The 18,307-nt window shown below is 48.8% G+C and overlaps 1 protein-coding gene across 1 annotated transcript in view; it reads right to left on the bottom strand.

Moving 5' to 3' along the window:
- Positions 1–4,596: 4,596 nt before the first annotated feature.
- The window catches only part of LOC138852390 (uncharacterized), a 262,953-nt gene continuing 249,242 nt past the window's right edge, over positions 4,597–18,307 (bottom strand). The window contains exons 33-34 of the mRNA XM_070082742.1: positions 5,535–5,714; positions 4,597–4,834 (exon numbers count right to left, since the gene is read on the bottom strand). Coding sequence (XP_069938843.1) covers positions 4,632–4,834; positions 5,535–5,714 — 383 coding nt within the window. The 3' untranslated portion in view covers positions 4,597–4,631. The remainder of the gene's footprint in view (positions 4,835–5,534; positions 5,715–18,307) is intronic.

Raw genomic sequence — 18,307 nt, 5'->3', positions numbered from 1 at the left:
TTCTTAACTGCCCATCCCCTCTTTTGATAGGCATATATATACCTCTCTTTTGACCAACGAGATGTTTTAATCTATTGTTTATCCACTTGGGATCATTTTTGTTAGATCTAATTTCCCTACTCGGAACAAAAGTTGTTTGGGCAGCTATAACTATGCTCTGAAAAACGTCATATTGGCAACCAACACCACCTACGTGACTCAAAGTCAGGTCATCCCAATTTAGCCTACTCAGGCAATTTCTTAGCCCCATGAAGTCGGCCAAGCAAAAGTCTGGAACAGAGACGTAATTGCAGTTATCTGGGTAATTTCATGATATATTGAAACTAAGTGATTTGTCACCACTTTCCACAAGCTCATCATTAACATCAAGGTTATTAATTAGTGATTCTTTGTTGGCAAGAACCAAGTCAAGCAGGTTGTTTCCTCTAGTTGGTTCTGTCACAAACTGTTGTAAAAAAACAATCCTGAAATGTATCAAGAAAGTCACTAGACACAAGAATTCCTGTCACATTGTTCCAGTCAATTTGTCTAAAGTTAAAACCTCCAATTAACACATTTTCATATCTAGATGCCTTTTGAATTTCGTTCCATAGCAGCTTACTGCACTCCCTATCAAGGTTTGGGGGCCTATAAATCACACCCAAAATTTATTTTTCACGACCCTCGAGAAACTGTAGCCAAACAGATTCTGTGTCTAATGTTTCTAATCTTATATTATGTCTAAGACAACAATTTAAATTATCCCTGACATACATCGCCACTCTTCCACCCTTCCTGTTGACCTTATCAGTGTGTAATAGTTTATAACCCCGTATGTTGTATTCAGAATGCATTTCCTTATCTTTCAATTGAACCAAGTCTCTGTTATAGCAATAATATCTATATATTACCTGCACTCGCAAGTAATCTTAGCTCATCTATTTTATTTCTTAGACTCCTACTATTTGTATAGTAAACCTTAAGGGAGCTAGTCACTCGTTTCCCTCTACTATCTCTCTTTGTTTGTTGAACAGTTGCTTTGCTTTACTAATACTGCAGCATGATTGCTTCTCACAAACACCCATACCTCTATAATCTATCAGTTTAAAGCCCTGGACAAGTCATCAATGACCTCAATCGAATTGGCTAATGCAACCACTCCAGCCACAGAGAGATGAACCCCATCCCTTGCATACATACCATGTTTGTCATAGAATTTGTCCCAGTCATCAATGAATGGAATTGAAAGTTCCTTGCAGTACCTGTCTAGCCAGCAATTTATATCAAGGCAATTACATAGTGCTCTTGCTTGAAGAGACAGTTTTGCTAAGCCTTGTTCAATTAATCTTGGAGGTGTCATCCTAGTGGATGACACCTCCAAAATTACACATGGCAAGAGATGGTTTCAAGGGAACAACAGCACTACCCATGGAAGAAAATGCGGAAGTATTACACTAAGAGAATGTGGTTTCTTTTTTGTTTTTTTCTTGGTGCTGCCCTGTACTATTTTATGTGATGATGAACGATACATTGCCTTCTTGTCCTGGAACCTCGAGGACTTTGACATCTTCTACCTCTCTCCTGCGTTGTCATGGACCTTTCTTCTCAGAACCCCAAAACCGGCGTTCTAACTACACTCTCTGGTTTTTGAGACCCAGGCTTTACCTTGACTGTGGAGCAGCTTTCTTCACAACACTATGGAAATTCAAGAATCATCAGCACACTAAAGGAGAGAATGGCTCGAAGCTGTCAAAAGAACTGTACAAACGACTGACGATGATGAAGTTATACCTCCCTCATGCTCTCAGACACACCACGATGAAGTATTTTTAAAAGCCATGGACGAACTTCACCCATCAGACAACAAACCCCGAGCCTAGTGACCATGCCATCAACAAAGCATTCATTCAAGACAAACGTAGGCCAAGACAGTTCATTCACTGCTTTAAAAAGCAGGATGCACATTGTTATGCAGGGTTCTGCATGACATTGTAATGTACATATAGTGGAGAAGTGTGCCATAATAGTATGAATGTTATAATTGTAAAGAATAATTTTATAATTCATAATGTGCTTTTGGGGGTACTGTAAAGCAGGTTAAACTATAATTATAAAGAAATCCTGCTAGGGATTTATTTTCCAACTATGTTTGGGTACGCTGGGTAAGCGTGGCTGGGGGCAGTCACGTGGGGTCAGCATGGTGTGGAGGCTGGCGTCGGAGATCCTGTGTATTTAAGCTAAGTTTGTAGTTGTGTACTCCTTTTGTTTAGCTAGCCCATGGCTTACCTGTATGTTCACCCAGGCTCTGACATGGTCAGGATGCTGTGGGAGGAGTGAGGAAATAAGAAATGGGGTTTGTAGTGGAGTAGTGACGGCCTGGTGCTGACTAGGCCTAGTGGTTTTGGTGGCTGGACCTCCAGCCAGCTGTTTCTTGTGTACCCTCATTTGGGCGTTTAGGATTAAGGTGTTTCTAGAGTGTGTATATAGTGTTATGTTGAATAAATAGATATATTTTCCTAACTGGGATTTTTGCCTAACCCTCTGTTAACCAACCCATTGAAGTAACATACTGGTTTAGCGCATTCTGTTTTGACTGGGATATCCTGGACAGGCCCCCATGTTACGCAGAAATGTGGGATACCTGGGGCTAGTGCCTTGTCTAAGGGCAAAGGTAAAAGTTACACACATCTCAAGCATAAACAGGCCACCCCGGGCTATCCCAGTCAAAACAGAAAGCGCTAAACCAGTATGTTACTTCAATGGGTTGGTTAACAGAGGGTTAGGCAAAAATCCCAGTTAGGAAAATATATCTATTTATTCAACATAACACTATATACACACTCTAGAAACACCTTAATCCTAAACGCCCAAATGAGGGTACACAAGAAACAGCTGGCTGGAGGTCCAGCCACCATAACCACTAGGCCTAGTCAGCGCCAGGCCGTCACTACTCCACTACAAACCCCATTTCTTATTTCCTCACTCCTCCCACAGCATCCTGACCATGTCAGAGCCTGGGTGAACATACAGGTAAGCCATAGAAGAGCCTATGGCTTGGGCTAGCTAAACAAAAGGAGTACACAACTACAAACTTAGCTTAAATACACAGGATCTCCGACGCCAGCCTCCACACCATGCTGACCTCACGTGACTGCCCCCAGCTACGCTTACCCAGCTTACCCAAACATAGTTGGAAAATAAATCCCTAGCAGGATTTCTTTATAATTATAGTTTAACCTACTTTACAGTACCCCCAAAAGCACATTATGAATTATAAAATTATTCTTTACAATTATAACATTCATACTATTATGGCACACTTCTCCACTATATGTACATTACAATGTCATGCAGAACCCTGCATAACACACATTATTACATAAATGATTGTGACCAAGCTTTCAAAATGTTACAGATTTACATTATTGGCAACCACAATACAAGCGTATTCTTTCTTCATTTCAAGCTGTGGAACTATTATTTTTGAGACCAGACATACTTTAATACACCAGTATTAGAGAATGAACTCCTGTTATCCAAGAGCAACATCATCTTATCATTAAGGTTGGTAAATACAATTTCCAAGGGACGAAGCCAATCACACTCCTGTTTTGCTGCAACATATCCTCCTCAAGTCAACAATGCAGGTTAGAGTTTAGATGTAAGAGTTCACAGGCCAAACCCTACAGTGCCAACAATGATGATGTTATAGATACCCGGCCGAACACTGTAGATTGCAAGAGGAATATCTAGTTAGTGAAGCAGATTGGTATATTTAGGAAAGAAGGGAATTATTTTCCAGTACAAGTAGACCCTCGTGAGGGATTTGTAATATAAAGGTAGTCGCTTAAGATATTTACAGTGAGAACTGTCACAGTCACTCTTTGCCTTTGACAAAGAACTTTTGGAATATTCTAAAGAGAAACTGTATGGGTAGGTGGAGAAATTTAGGAGGGTGTGTGCAATTAAAAGTCAATATAGAAAAGAGCAAGATGATGAGTCACTAAAAATCAAGGAAATGGAAGATCAGAAATCAGTTTGGAGAAAAGATAGAGGAAATTAACGTTTCAAACTATTTTAAGTGGATGTGTTGCTGTCTGAGATCAATATATGGTCTTAGTATTATACATAGAATATGGAACGAAAAAAATACAAGTTGGTGTTTAGGTATGAAAGTTATGATTTAGAAAGAGGGTGAGGTTATTGAGATGCTTTGATTATAAAGGCTGGAAATGATTGTGTTGACCAAGCGAATGTACAAATCTGGGGAAGGGGAAGGGGCGTCCCAGGAAAGGAGATGGAGGGAGGGGGTGAAAGAGGTTTGGAATGATAGGGGATAAAACAACCAATATTATGTGAGAAAGTGATAGATCAGTATGAATGACAAGTGAGGTTCTTGTAAGTGACATACTCATACAACTGAAATAGATACATGTATATTTTCTGAATGCATTCAAGGAAACTTCTTAGCCAAACTTGAGTCCAGTGCCTTCACTCTGATGGATGGGAGAGACTACTGTGCTTCAGAGTGTTATCTGAATTGCGATGTCGTTACATTTCTGGAAAGACAGCTTATAAATGAATGATGGTGACTGTTTAACTTTCAGGTCAGCATGCCTTGTCAGGAGCTTGCTGTTCAGTTAAAAAAATAATTAAATATAAAGAACGGTAACAATACATGGACGAATGAAGTAATTAACACAGATTGTACTGTAAAATGTCAGTGGAAAATATATTACCTTCGGGCTAAAGTGATTGTGGGGTTTACACTTGGCAGTCACCTGCTTCCCCTCCAGCCACATCCCAGACGTCCAGGTGGTGGTGGCATTATTAACAACTGGCTCTCCTTCACACACTGCCACAGTTACACAATATTAACACGGCTCAAAGGACTAAATAAAAAAAATTGGGATATTAATTAATTATAAAACTATAATATTCCGCACATTAGACATTACAGTAAGTTCTCCGATGTTAATGTCTAAGTCGAAAATATAATCAACCTGTAATTATTTACTCAAACCATACCACGGGTGGGATTAGAATCCGCGGTCAGAGAGTCTCAAAACTCCAGACCGTCGCGTTAGCCACTGGACCAACTAGCCACAATAACATTCGTCCAACTAGGTATATTTCTACACCATAGGAAAGTTAGCATAGGCACCACTGTGTCCACAAATGCACGGCCACGCTAGCGGGAGATTAGTCTGTAAAAACTTACATTTGTAGTCACAGTGGTACCTATGTTAACTTTCCTATGGTGTAGAAATATATCTAGTTGGATAAATCTTATTGAAGCTAGCTGGTCCAGTGGCTAACGCGACGGTCTGGAGTCTTGAGACTCTTATCGCGGGTTCTAATCCCACCCGTGGTATGGTTTGTTTACAATCGTGTCATTAAGATTTCGTGAGTCATTATTTACTCAATATCTTAATGAATTACGTGGTTTTAATGATAAGTATAAATATATTAACATAACCACTTCAAAATACTTAAAAATATTTATAAAATAAAACAAAATAAATACCGTAAATGTTACAGAGTATATAATTTACCTTTCAAACAAGGAGACTCAATAAGCCAGCCATTTGAGGTACAAGTGAAGCTTGTGTTAGTGACGCCGTCTTCGGTGAGGTGTTGGTCGGTACAGTTAGCAGGGAGACTTTCCCCCGCCTTCCACACTCCATGGTTCCACACCCAGTTGGCGTTCTCATAATCAGGCTCTTCCACACACGCTGATGATAATCAGTCAGGGTACAATGAGGGAGAGGTGGGGTGTACAGCGGAAACTGTGCTGCAGTAAGAATACAACTGAGGTATACAGAATGCAACACAGTGTTTGCTAAGTAAAACTCGGCCCGGTGCTGGGTACAGGATGGGCAAGTGCAAGGTAAACATAGTGCTGACTTGCAGAATCAAGACTTTCAGGTAAGCTGGTCTGTTTGTTCTGGACTAAACCATCAAGTCTGCAAGAAACCTGCAGGACAAGGTTTATAGAGGACGTGTAATAATATGTACAGTGCATTTTTTTGTACAGAGGGTGTGTATAGGAAAAGATGAGTACAGGGAATTTGTATCCATGGGGTGTAGTGAAGAATGTGTGTATAAATATACAGGGAAGGTGTGTACAATGGGTGTGCACAGGGAAAGTTGCATACCGGGTATACAGGGAAATGTGTTCGTAGGGAAGGGAGCGTACTGAGGATGTATTATGCTCAGGCAAGAGAGAGTGAGGTTGAGTATCTCCGTACACAAGAATAAGACGTAACCTCCAGTTTCATGTGGACTTGTGTATTTTGAAGTCGATGTTTCTACTCAGAGTGTCTCTCTTGGGGACATTATAATCTAGAGAGGTATACTTAAGCACTGATTAATTTTGTAAACTTATACCACTCACAAAGAATGAGGACACAGCCACTTAGTGTCAGCGTCGAACTGGATGTTGGTTTACTTTTGAGTTATTACAAGTACAGTGTACTCCTTAATTCCAGGTGTCGAATTAATTGTGTTCATGTTAAGGAGGAATGCTTGTATTGGACTTGTGTCATTTACGTATATGCTGTTATATTTTGTATATATTCATGACTCGATGGATTTAATACCATTGAGATATTTTTAAGGTATTGAATAAATTTATTATGCGATTAATTATAATAAAATTACTAGAACCTAGACATAAGTAAATTTAGAGTATCACTTAAATTTTATATATTCTATAAACAATAGTTTAACTTTGCTGTTGTTGTATCTTATGATCACCAACTGTAACTGTTATCCTAATGGTGGTTACTGTTAGGATAACAGGGACAAATTTAACAGGAATGCGTGAACAGATGCGTACAGCTGCAGTTGTATAGAGGGGCAAGCGAATACATATTTTGTATGTGTGTTCAGGAGAGAGTATGTCCAAGGGCATGGATGTACAGAGGCAGGAATATACGAGGGCAGGTATGTACAGGGGCAGGTATGTACAGGGCCAGGTATGAACAGGGGCAGGTATGTACAGGGCCAGGTATATACAGGGGCAGGAATATACGAGGGCAGGTATGTACAGGGTACAGGTGCAGGTATGTACAGGGCCAGGTATGAACAGGGGCAGGTATGTACAGGGCCAGGTATATACAGGGGCAGGAATATACGAGGGCAGGTATGTACAGGGGCAGGTATGTACAGGGCCAGGTATGAACAGGGGCAGGTATGTACAGGGCCAGGTATATACAGGGGCAGGAATATACGAGGGCAGGTATGTACAGGGGCAGGTATGTACAGGGCCAGGTATGAACAGGGGCAGGTATGTACAGGGCCAGGTATATACAGGGGCAGGAATATACGAGGGCAGGTATGTACAGGGGCAGGTATGTACAGGGCCAGGTATGAACAGGGGCAGGTATGTACAGGGCCAGGTATATACAGGGGCAGGAATATACGAGGGCAGGTATGTACAGGGGCAGGTATGTACAGGGCCAGGTATGAACAGGGGCAGGTATGTACAGGGCCAGGTATATACAGGGGCAGGAATATACGAGGGCAGGTATGTACAGGGGCAGGTATGTACAGGGCCAGGTATGAACAGGGGCAGGTATGTACAGGGCCAGGTATATACAGGGGCAGGAATATACGAGGGCAGGTATGTACAGGGGCAGGTATGTACAGGGCCAGGTATGTATAGGGGCAGGAATATACGAGGGCAGGTATGTACAGGGCCAGGTATGTACAGGGCCAGGTATGCACAGAGGAAGGCATGTACAGAGCCACGTATGTACACAGGCAGGTATGTACAGGGCCAGGTATATACAGGGGCAGGAATATACGAGGGCAGGTATGTACAGGGGCAGGTATGTACAGGGCCAGGTATATACAGGGGCAGGAATATACGAGGGCAGGTATGTACAGGGGCAGGTATGTACAGGGCCAGGTATGAACAGGGACAAGTATGTACAGGGCCAGGTATGTACAGGGGCAGGTATGTACAGGGCCAGGTATATACAGGGGCAGGAATATACGAGGGCAGGTATGTAGAGGGGCAGGTACGTACAAGGGCAGGTAAGTACAGGGCCAGGTATGTACAGGACCCGGTATGTACAGGGACAAGTATGTACAGGGGCAGGTATGTACAGGGCCAGGTATGTGAAGGGGCAGGTAAATACAGGGGTAGGAATGTACAGGGGCTGGTATGCACAGGGGCAGGTATGTATAGGGCCAGGTATGTATAGGGGAAGGTATGTACAGGGGGAGGTGTGTACAGGCCACGTATGTACAGGGGCAGGTATGCACAGGACTAGGTATGTACAGGGCTAGGTATGTACAGGGCCAGGTATGTACAGGACCAGGTATGTGCAGGGGCAGGTAGGTACAGGGGCAGGTATATACAGGGGCAGGTATGTACAGGGCCAGGTATGTACAGGGGAAGGCATGTACAGGGCCATGTATGTACACAGGCAGGTATGTACAGGGCCAGGTATGTACAGGGCCAGATACGTACAGGGCAGGTATGTACAGGGCCAGGTACGTACAGGAGCAGGTATGTACAGGGGCAGGTATGTACAGGGCCAGGTATATACACGGGCAGGTATGTACAGGGCCAGGTATATACAGGGGCAGGTATGTACAGGGGCAGGTATGTACAGGGGCAGGTATGTGCAGGGGCAGGTACGTACAGGGGCAGGTATGTACAGGGAAAGGTATGTACACGCCAAGTATGTACAGGGTTAGGTATGTACAGGGCCAGGTATATACACGGGCAGGTATGTACAGGGCCACGTATGTACAGGGGCAGGTATGTACAGGGGAGGTATGTACAGGGGCAGGTATGTACAGGGCCACGTATGTACAGGGGCAGGTATGTACAGGGGAGGTATGTACAGGGGCAGGTAAGTACAGTGCCAGGTATGTACAGGGGCAGGTATGTACAGGGCCACGTATGTACAGGGGCAGGTATGTACAGGGGAGGTATGTACAGGGGCAGGTAAGTACAGTGCCAGGTATGTACAGGACCCCGTATGTACAGGGACAAGTATGTACAGGGCTAGGTATGTACAGGGGCAGGTATGTACAGGGGCAGGTATGTACAGGGACAGGTATGTACAGGGGCAGGTATGTACAGAACCAGGTATGTACAGGGGCAGGTATGTACAGGGGCAGGTATGTACAGGGGCAGGTATGTACAGAACCAGGTATGTACAGGGGCAGGTATGTACAGGGGCAGGTATGTACAGGGGCAGGTATGTACAGAACCAGGTATGTACAGGGGCAGGTATGTACAGGGGCAGGTATGTACAGGGACAAGTATGTACAGGGGCAGGTATGTACAGGGACAAGTATGTACAGGGGCAGGTATGTACAGGGGCAGGTATGTACAGAGCTAGGTATGTACAGAACCAGGTATGTACAGGGGCAGGTATGTACAGGGACAAGTATGTACAGGGGCAAGTATGTACAGGGGCAGGTATGTACAGGGGCAGGTATGTACAGTTGCAGGTATGTACAGGGGCAGGTACAGGGCCACGTATGTACAGGGGCAGTATGTAGAGGGGCAGGAATGTACAGTATGTACAGGTATGTACAGGGGCAGGTATGTACAGGGGCAGGTATGTACAGTTGCAGGTATGTACAGGGGCCAGGTAGGTATGTAGAGGGGCAGGAATGTACAGGGCCAGGTAAATGCAGGACCAGGTATGTACAGGGGCAAGTATGTACAGGGCCAGATATGTACAGGGGGAGGTAGGTATAGTTGCAGGTATGTATAGGGGCAGGTATATACAGGGGCAGGTATGTACAGGGGCAAGTATGTACAGGGGCAGGTATGTACAGGGGGAGGTATGTACAGGCCAAGTATGTACAGGGTTAGGTATGTAGAGGGCCAGATATGTACAAGGGCAGGTGTATATACAGGGCCACGTATGTGCAGGGGCAGGTATGTACAAGGGGAGGTATGTACAGGGACAGGAATGCACAGGGGCAGATATGTACGGGGCCAGGTAATTACAGGGCCATGTATGTACAGGGCCAGGTATGTACAGGGGCAGGTATGTACAGGGGCCGGTATGTACAAGGGCCAGTATGCACAGGAGCAGGTATGTACAGGGCCAGGTATGTACACGGCCAGGTATGTACAGGGGTATATACAGGCCAGGTATGTACTGGGCCAGATACCAGATATGTAGGTGTACAGGGGCAGGTATGTACACGGGCCAGGTATGTACAGGGCCAGGTATGTACATGTGAGGACCAGGTATGTACAGGTATGTAGGGGTATATACAAGCAGATATGTACAAGAACCAGGGCCACGTATGTACAGGGGCAGGTATGTACAGGGGCAGGTATGTACAGGTAAGGTGCCAGGTATGTACAGTAACAGGGACAAGTATGTACAGGGCTAGGTATGTACAGGGGCAGGTATGTACAGGGGCAGGTATGTACAGGGGCAGGTATGTACAGGGGCAGGTATGTACAGAACCAGGTATGTACAGGGGCAGGTATGTACAGGGGCAGGTATGTACAGGGGCAGGTATGTACAGAACCAGGTATGTACAGGGGCAGGTATGTACAGGGGCAGGTATGTACAGGGGCAGGTATGTACAGAACCAGGTATGTACAGGGGCAGGTATGTACAGGGGCAGGTATGTACAGGGACAAGTATGTACAGGGGCAGGTATGTACAGGGGCAGGTATGTACAGGGGCAGGTATGTACAGTTGCAGGTATGTACAGGGGCAGGTATGTACAGGGCCACGTATGTACAGGGGCAGGTATGTAGAGGGGCAGGAATGTACAGGGCCAGGTAAATGCAGGACCAGGTATGTACAGGGGCAAGTATGTACAGGGGCAGGTATGTACAGGGGCAGGTATGTACAGTTGCAGGTATGTACAGGGGCAGGTATGTACAGGGCCACGTATGTACAGGGGCAGGTATGTAGAGGGGCAGGAATGTACAGGGCCAGGTAAATGCAGGACCAGGTATGTACAGGGGCAAGTATGTACAGGGGCAGGTATGTACAGGGGCAGGTATGTACAGTTGCAGGTATGTACAGGGGCAGGTATGTACAGGGCCACGTATGTACAGGGGCAGGTATGTAGAGGGGCAGGAATGTACAGGGCCAGGTAAATGCAGGACCAGGTATGTACAGGGGCAAGTATGTACAGGGCCAGATATGTACAGGGGGAGGTAGGTACAGTTGCAGGTATGTATAGGGGCAGGTATATACAGGGGCAGGTATGTACAGGGGCAAGTATGTACAGGGGCAGGTATGTACAGGAGGAGGTATGTACAGGCCAAGTATGTACAGGGTTAGGTATATAGAGGGCCAGATATGTACAAGGGCAGGTGTATATACAGGGCCACGTATGTGCAGGGGCAGGTATGTACAAGGGGAGGTATGTACAGGGACAGGAATGCACAGGGGCAGATATGTACGGGGCCAGGTAATTACAGGGCCATGTATGTACAGGGCCAGGTATGTACAGGGGCAGGTATGTACAGGGGCCGGTATGTACAAGGGCCAGTATGCACAGGAGCAGGTATGTACAGGGCCAGGTATGTACAGGGCCAGGTATGTACAGGGCCAGGTATATACAGGGCCAGGTATGTACTGGGCCAGGTATATACAAGGGCAGATATGTACAGGGCCAGGTGCGTACAGGGGCAGGTATGTACAGGGCCAGGTATGTACAGGGCCAGGTATGTACAGGGCTAGGTATGTGCAGGACCAGGTATGTACAGGGGCAGGTATGTACTGGGCCAGGTATATACAAGGGCAGATATGTACTGGGCCAGGTGCGTACAGGGGCAGGTATGTACAGGGCCAGGTATGTACAGGGCCTGGTATGTACAGGGCCAGGTATGTACAGGGCAAGGTATGTACAGGGCCAGGTATGTACAGGGGCATGTATAGGGGCAGGAATGTACAGGGGCAGGTATGTACAGGGGCAGGCATGTACAGGGGCAGGAACGTACAGGGGCAGGCATGTACAGGGGCAGGTATGTACAGGGGCAGGTATGTACAGGGGCAGGTATGTACAGGGGCAGGTATGTACAGGGGCAGGTATGTACAGGGGCAGGTATGTACAGGGACAGGTATGTAGAGGGGCAGGTACGTACAGGGGCAGGTATGTACAGGGACAGGTATGTGCAGGGGTAGATATGTGCAGGGGCAAGTATGTGCAGGGGCAGGTATGTACACGGGCAGGTATGTACAAGGGAAGGTATGTACTGGCCACGTATGAATAAGGGCAGGTATGTACAGGGCCAGGTATGTACAGGGACAGGTATGTGCAGGGCCAGGTGCATACAGGGGCAGATATGTACAGAGGCAGGTATGTACAGGGGCAGGTATGTACAGGGGAAGGTATGTACAGGGGCAGGTATGTACAGGGGCAGGTATGTACAGGGGCAGGTATGTACAGGGGCAGGTATGTGCAGGGGCAGGTATGTACAGGGCCAGGTATGTACAGGGGCAGGTATGTACAGGGGCAGGTATGTACAGGGGCAGGTATGTACAGGACCAGGTATGTACAGGGGCAGGTATGTACAGGGGCAGGTATGTACAGGGGCAGGTATGTACAGGGGCAGGTATGTACAGGGGCAGGTATGTACAGGGGCAGGTATGTACAGGGGCAGGTATGTGCAGGGGCAGGTATGTACAGGGCCAGGCATGTACAGGGGCAGGTATGTACAGGGGCAGGTATGTACAGGAGAAGGTATGTACAGGGGCAGGTATGTACAGGACCAGGTATGTACAGGGGCAGGTATGTACAGGGGCAGGTATGTACAGGGGCAGGTATGTACAGGGGCAGGTATGCACATGGGAAGGTATGTACAGGGGCAGGTATGTACAGGTGCAGGTATGTACATGGGCAGGTATGTACAGGGGCAGATATGTACAGGGGCAGGTATGTACAGGGGCAGGTATGTACAGGGGAAGGTATGTACAGGGGCAGGTATGTACTGGGGCAGGTATGTACAGGGGAAGGTATGTACAGGGGCAGGTATGTACAGGGACAGGTATGTAGAGGGGCAGGTATGTACAGGGGAAGGTATGTACAGGGGCAGGTATGTACAGGGACAGGTATGTAGAGGGGCAGGTATGTACAGGGGCAGGTATGTACAGGACCAGGTATGTACAGGGGCAGGTATGTACAGGACCAGGTATGTACAGGGGCAGGTATGTACAGGGGCAGGTATGTACAGGACCAGGTATGTACAGGGGCAGGTATGTACAGGGGCAGGTATGTACAGGGGCAGGTATGTACAGGGGCAGGTATGTACAGGGGAAGGTATGCATAGGGGCAGGTATATACAGGGACAGGTATGTACAGGGGCAGGTATCTATAGGGGCAGGTATGTACAGGACCAGGTATGTACAGGGGCAGGTATGTACAGGACCAGGTATGTACATGGGCAGGTATGTACAGGGGCAGGTATGTATAGGGGCAGGTATGTACAGGACCAGGTATGTACAGGGGCAGGTATGTACAGGACCAGGTATGTACAGGGGCAGGTATGTACAGGGGCAGGTATGTACAGGACCAGGTATGTACAGGGGCAGGTATGTACAGGACCAGGTATGTACAGGACCAGGTATGTAAAGGGGCAGCTATGTACAGGGGCAGGTATGTACAGGGGAATGTATGTACAGGGGCAGGTATGTACAGGGACAGGTATGTACAGGGGCAGGTATGTACAGGGGCAGGTATATACAGGGGCAGGTATGTACAGGGGAAGGTATGTATAGGGGCAGGTATATACAGGGACAGGTATGTACAGGGGCATGTATGTACAGGGGCAGATATGTACAGGACCAGGTATGTACAGGGGCAGGTATTTACAGGACCAGGTATGTACATGGGCAGGTATGTACAGGGGCAGGTATGTACAGGAACAGGTATGTACAGGGGCAGGTATGTACAGGACCAGGTATGTACAGGGGCAGGTATGTACAGGGGCAGATATGTACAGGGGCAGGTATGTACAGGGGCAGGTACAGGGGCAGGTATGTACAGGGGCAGGTATGTACAGGGGCAGGTATGTACATGTACAGGGGCAGGTATGTACAGGGGCAGGTATGTACAGGGGCAGGTATGTACAGGGGCAGGTATGTACAGGGGCAGGTATGTACAGGGGCAGGTATGTACAGGGGCAGGTATGTACAGGGGCAGGTATGTACAGGGGCAGGTATGTACAGGGGCAGGTATGTACAGGGGCAGGTATGTACAGGGGCAGGTATGTACAGGGGCAGGTATGTACAGGGGCAGGTATGTACAGGGGCAGGTATGTACAGGGGCAGGTATGTACAGGGGCAGGTATGTACAGGGGCAGGTATGTACAGGGGCAGGTATGTACAGGGGCAGGTATGTACAGGGGCAGGTATGTACAGGGGCAGATATGAACAGCAGGTATGTACAGGGCAGGTATGGGGCAGGTATGTACAGGGGCAGGTATGTACAGGGGCAGGTATGTACAGGGGCAGGCATGTACAGGGGCAGGTATGTACAGGGGCAGGTATGTACAGGGGCAGGTATGTACAGGGGCAGGTATGTACAGGGGCAGGTATGTACAGGGGCAGGTATGTACAGGGGCAGGTATGTACAGGGGCAGGTATGTACAGGGGCAGGTATGTACAGGGGCAGGTATGTACAGGGGCAGGTATGTACAGGGGTACCGGGGCAGGTATGTACAGGGGCAGGTATGTACAGGGGCAGGTATGTACAGGGGCAGGTATGTACAGGGGCAGGTATGTACAGGGGCAGGTATGTACAGGGGCAGGTATGTACAGGGGCAGGTATGTACAGGGGCAGGTATGTACAGGGGCAGGTATGTACAGGGGCAGGTATGTACAGGGGCAGGTATGTACAGGGGCAGGTATGTACAGGTATGGGGCAGGTATGTACACATGGGGCAGGTATGTACAGGGGCAGGTATGTACAGGGGCAGGTATGTACAGGGGCAGGTATGTACAGGGGCAGGTATGTACAGGGGCAGGTGTGTACAGGGGCAGGTATGTACAGGGGCAGGTATGTACAGGGGAAGGTATGTACAGGGGCAGGTATGTACAGGGGCAGGTATGTACAGGGGCAGGTATGTACAGGGGCAGGTATGTACAGGGGCAGGTATGTACAGGGGCAGGTATGTACAGGGGCAGGTATGTACAGGGGCAGGTATGTACAGGGGCAGGTATGTACAGGGGCAGGTATGTACAGGGGCAGGTATGTACAGGGGCAGGTATGTACAGGGGCAGGTATGTACAGGGGCAGGTATGTACAGGGGCAGGTATGTACAGGGGCAGGTATGTACAGGGGCAGGTATGTACAGGGGCAGGTATGTACAGGGGCAGGTATGTACAGGGTATGTACAGGTATGTACAGGGGCAGGTATGTACACAGGGTCAGGTATGTACAGGGGCAGGTATGTACAGGGGCAGGTATGTACAGGGGCAGGTATGTACAGGGGCAGGTATGTACAGGGGCAGGTATGTACAGGGGCAGGTATGTACAGGGGCAGGTATGTACAGGGGCAGGTATGTACAGGGGCAGGTATGTACAGGGGCAGGTATGTACAGGGGCAGGTATGTACAGGGGCAGGTATGTACAGGGGCAGGTATGTACAGGGGCAGGTATGTACAGGGGCAGGTATGTACAGGGGCAGGTATGTACAGGGGCAGGTATGTACAGGGGCAGGTATGTACAGGGGCAGGTATGTACAGGGGCAGGTATGTACAGGGGCAGGTATGTACAGGGGCAGGTATGTACAGGGGCAGGTATGTACAGGGTATGTACAGGTATGTACAGGGGCAGGTATGTACAGGGGCAGGTATGTACAGGGGCAGGTATGTACAGGGGCAGGTATGTACAGGGGCAGGTATGTACAGGGGCAGGTATGTACAGGGGCAGGTATGTACAGGGAATGTACAGGGGCAGGTATGTACAGGGGCAGGTATGTACAGGGGCACGTATGTACAGGGGCAGGTATGTACAGGGGCAGGTATGTACAGGGGCAGGTATGTACAGGGGCAGGTATGTACAGGGGCAGGTATGTACATGTACAGGGGCAGGTATGTACAGGGGCAGGTATGTACAGGGGCAGGTATGTACAGGGGCAGGTATGTACAGGGGCAGGTATGTACAGGGGCAGGTATGTACAGGGGCAGGTATGTACAGGGGCAGGTATGTACAGGGGCAGGTATGTACAGGGGCAGGTATGTACAGGGGCAGGAATGTACAGGGGGGGTACAGGGGCAGGTATGTACAGGGGCAGGTATGTACAGGGGCAGGTATGTACAGGGGCAGGTATGTACAGGGGCAGGTATGTACAGGGGCAGGAATGTACAGGGGCAGGTATGTACAGGGGCAGGTATGTACAGGGGCAGGTATGTACAGGGGCAGGTATGTACAGGGGCAGGTATGTACAGGGGCAGGTATGTACAGGGGCAGGTATGTACAGGGGCAGGTATGTACAGGGGCAGGTATGTACAGGGGCAGGTATGTACAGGGGCAGGTATGTACAGGGGCAGGTATGTACAGGGGCAGGTATGTACAGGGGCAGGTATGTACAGGGGCAGGTATGTATGTGGGCAGTTATGTACAGGGGCAGGTATGTACAGGGGCAGGTATGTACAGGGGCAGGTATGTACAGGGGCAGGTATGTACAGGGGCAGGTATGTACAGGGGCAGGTATGTACAGGGGCAGGAATGTACAGGGTCAGGTATGTACAGGGGCAGGTATGTACAGGGGCAGGTATGTACAGGGTACAGGGGAAGGTATGTACAGGGGCAGGTATGTACAGGGACAGGTATGTACAGGGACAGGTATGTACAGGGGCAGGTATGTACAGGGGCAGGTATGTACAGGGGCAGGTATGTACAGGGACAGGTATGTACAGGGGCAGGTATGTACAGGGGCAGGTATGTACAGGGGCAGGTATGTACAGGGGCAGGTATGTACAGGGGCAGGTATGTACAGGGGCAGGTATGTACAGGGGCAGGTATGTACAGGGGCAGGTATGTACAGGGGCAGGTATGTACAGGGACAGGTATGTACAGGGGCAGGTATGTACAGGGGCAGGTATGTACAGGGGCAGGTATGTACAGGGGCAGGTATGTACAGGGGCAGGTATGTACAGGGGCAGGTATGTACAGGGGCAGGTATGTACAGGGGCAGGTATGTACCGGGGCAGGTATGTACAGGGGCAGGTATGTACAGGGGCAGGTATGTACAGGGGCAGGTATGTACAGGGGCAGGTATGTACAGGGGCAGGTATGTACAGGGGCAGGTATGTACAGGGGCAGGAATGTACAGGGGCAGGTATGTACAGGGGCAGGTATGTACAGGGGCAGGTATGCAGGTATGTACAGGGGCAGGTATGTACAGGGGCAGGTATGTACAGGGGCAGGTATGTACAGGGGCAGGTATGTACAGGGTATGGACAGGGACAGGTATGTACAGGGGCAGGTATGTACAGCAGGTATGTACAGGGGCAGGCATGTACAGGGGCAGGTATGTACAGGGGCAGGTATGTACAGGGGCAGGTATGTACAGGGGCAGGTATGTACAGGGGCAGGTATGTACAGGGGCAGGTATGTACAGGGGCAGGCATGTACAGGGGCAGGTATGTACAGGGGCAGGTATGTACAGGGGCAGGTATGTACAGGGGCAGGTATGTACAGGGGCAGGTATGTACAGGGGCAGGTATGTACAGGGGCAGGTATGTACAGGGGCAGGTATGTACAGGGGCAGGTATGTACAGGGCCAGGTATGTACAGGGGCAGGTATGTACAGGGGCAGGTATGTACAGGGGCAGGTATGTACAGGGGCAGGTATGTACAGGGGCAGGTATGCAGGTATGTACAGGGGCAGGTATGTACAGGGGCAGGTATGTACAGGGGCAGGTATGTACAGGGGCAGGTATGTACAGGGGCAGTACAGGGCCAGGTATGTACAGGGGCAGGTATGTACAGGGGCAGGTATGTACAGGGGCAGGTATGTACAGGGGCAGGTATGTACAGGGGCAGGTATGTACAGGGGCAGGTATGTACAGGGGCAGGTATGTACAGGGGCAGGTATGTACAGGGGCAGGTATGTACAGGGGCAGGTATGTACAGGGGCAGGTATGTACAGGGGCAGGTATGTACAGGGGCAGGTATGTACAGGGGCAGGTATGTACAGGGGCAGGTATGTACAGGGGCAGGTATGTACAGGGGCAGGTATGTACAGGGGCAGGTATGTACATAAGGTATGTACAGGTATGTACAGGGGCAGGTATGTACAGGGGCAGGTGTGTACAGGGGCAGGTATGTACAGGGGAAGGTATGTACAGGGGCAGGTATGTACAGGGGC

Source organism: Cherax quadricarinatus, chromosome 8, assembly GCF_038502225.1.
Source record: "Cherax quadricarinatus isolate ZL_2023a chromosome 8, ASM3850222v1, whole genome shotgun sequence".
In the NCBI taxonomy this organism is placed as follows: Eukaryota; Metazoa; Arthropoda; class Malacostraca; order Decapoda; family Parastacidae; genus Cherax; species Cherax quadricarinatus.
The sequence above is the reverse complement of the archived record's forward strand: the minus strand, read 5'-3'. Positions and strand labels throughout refer to the sequence as shown.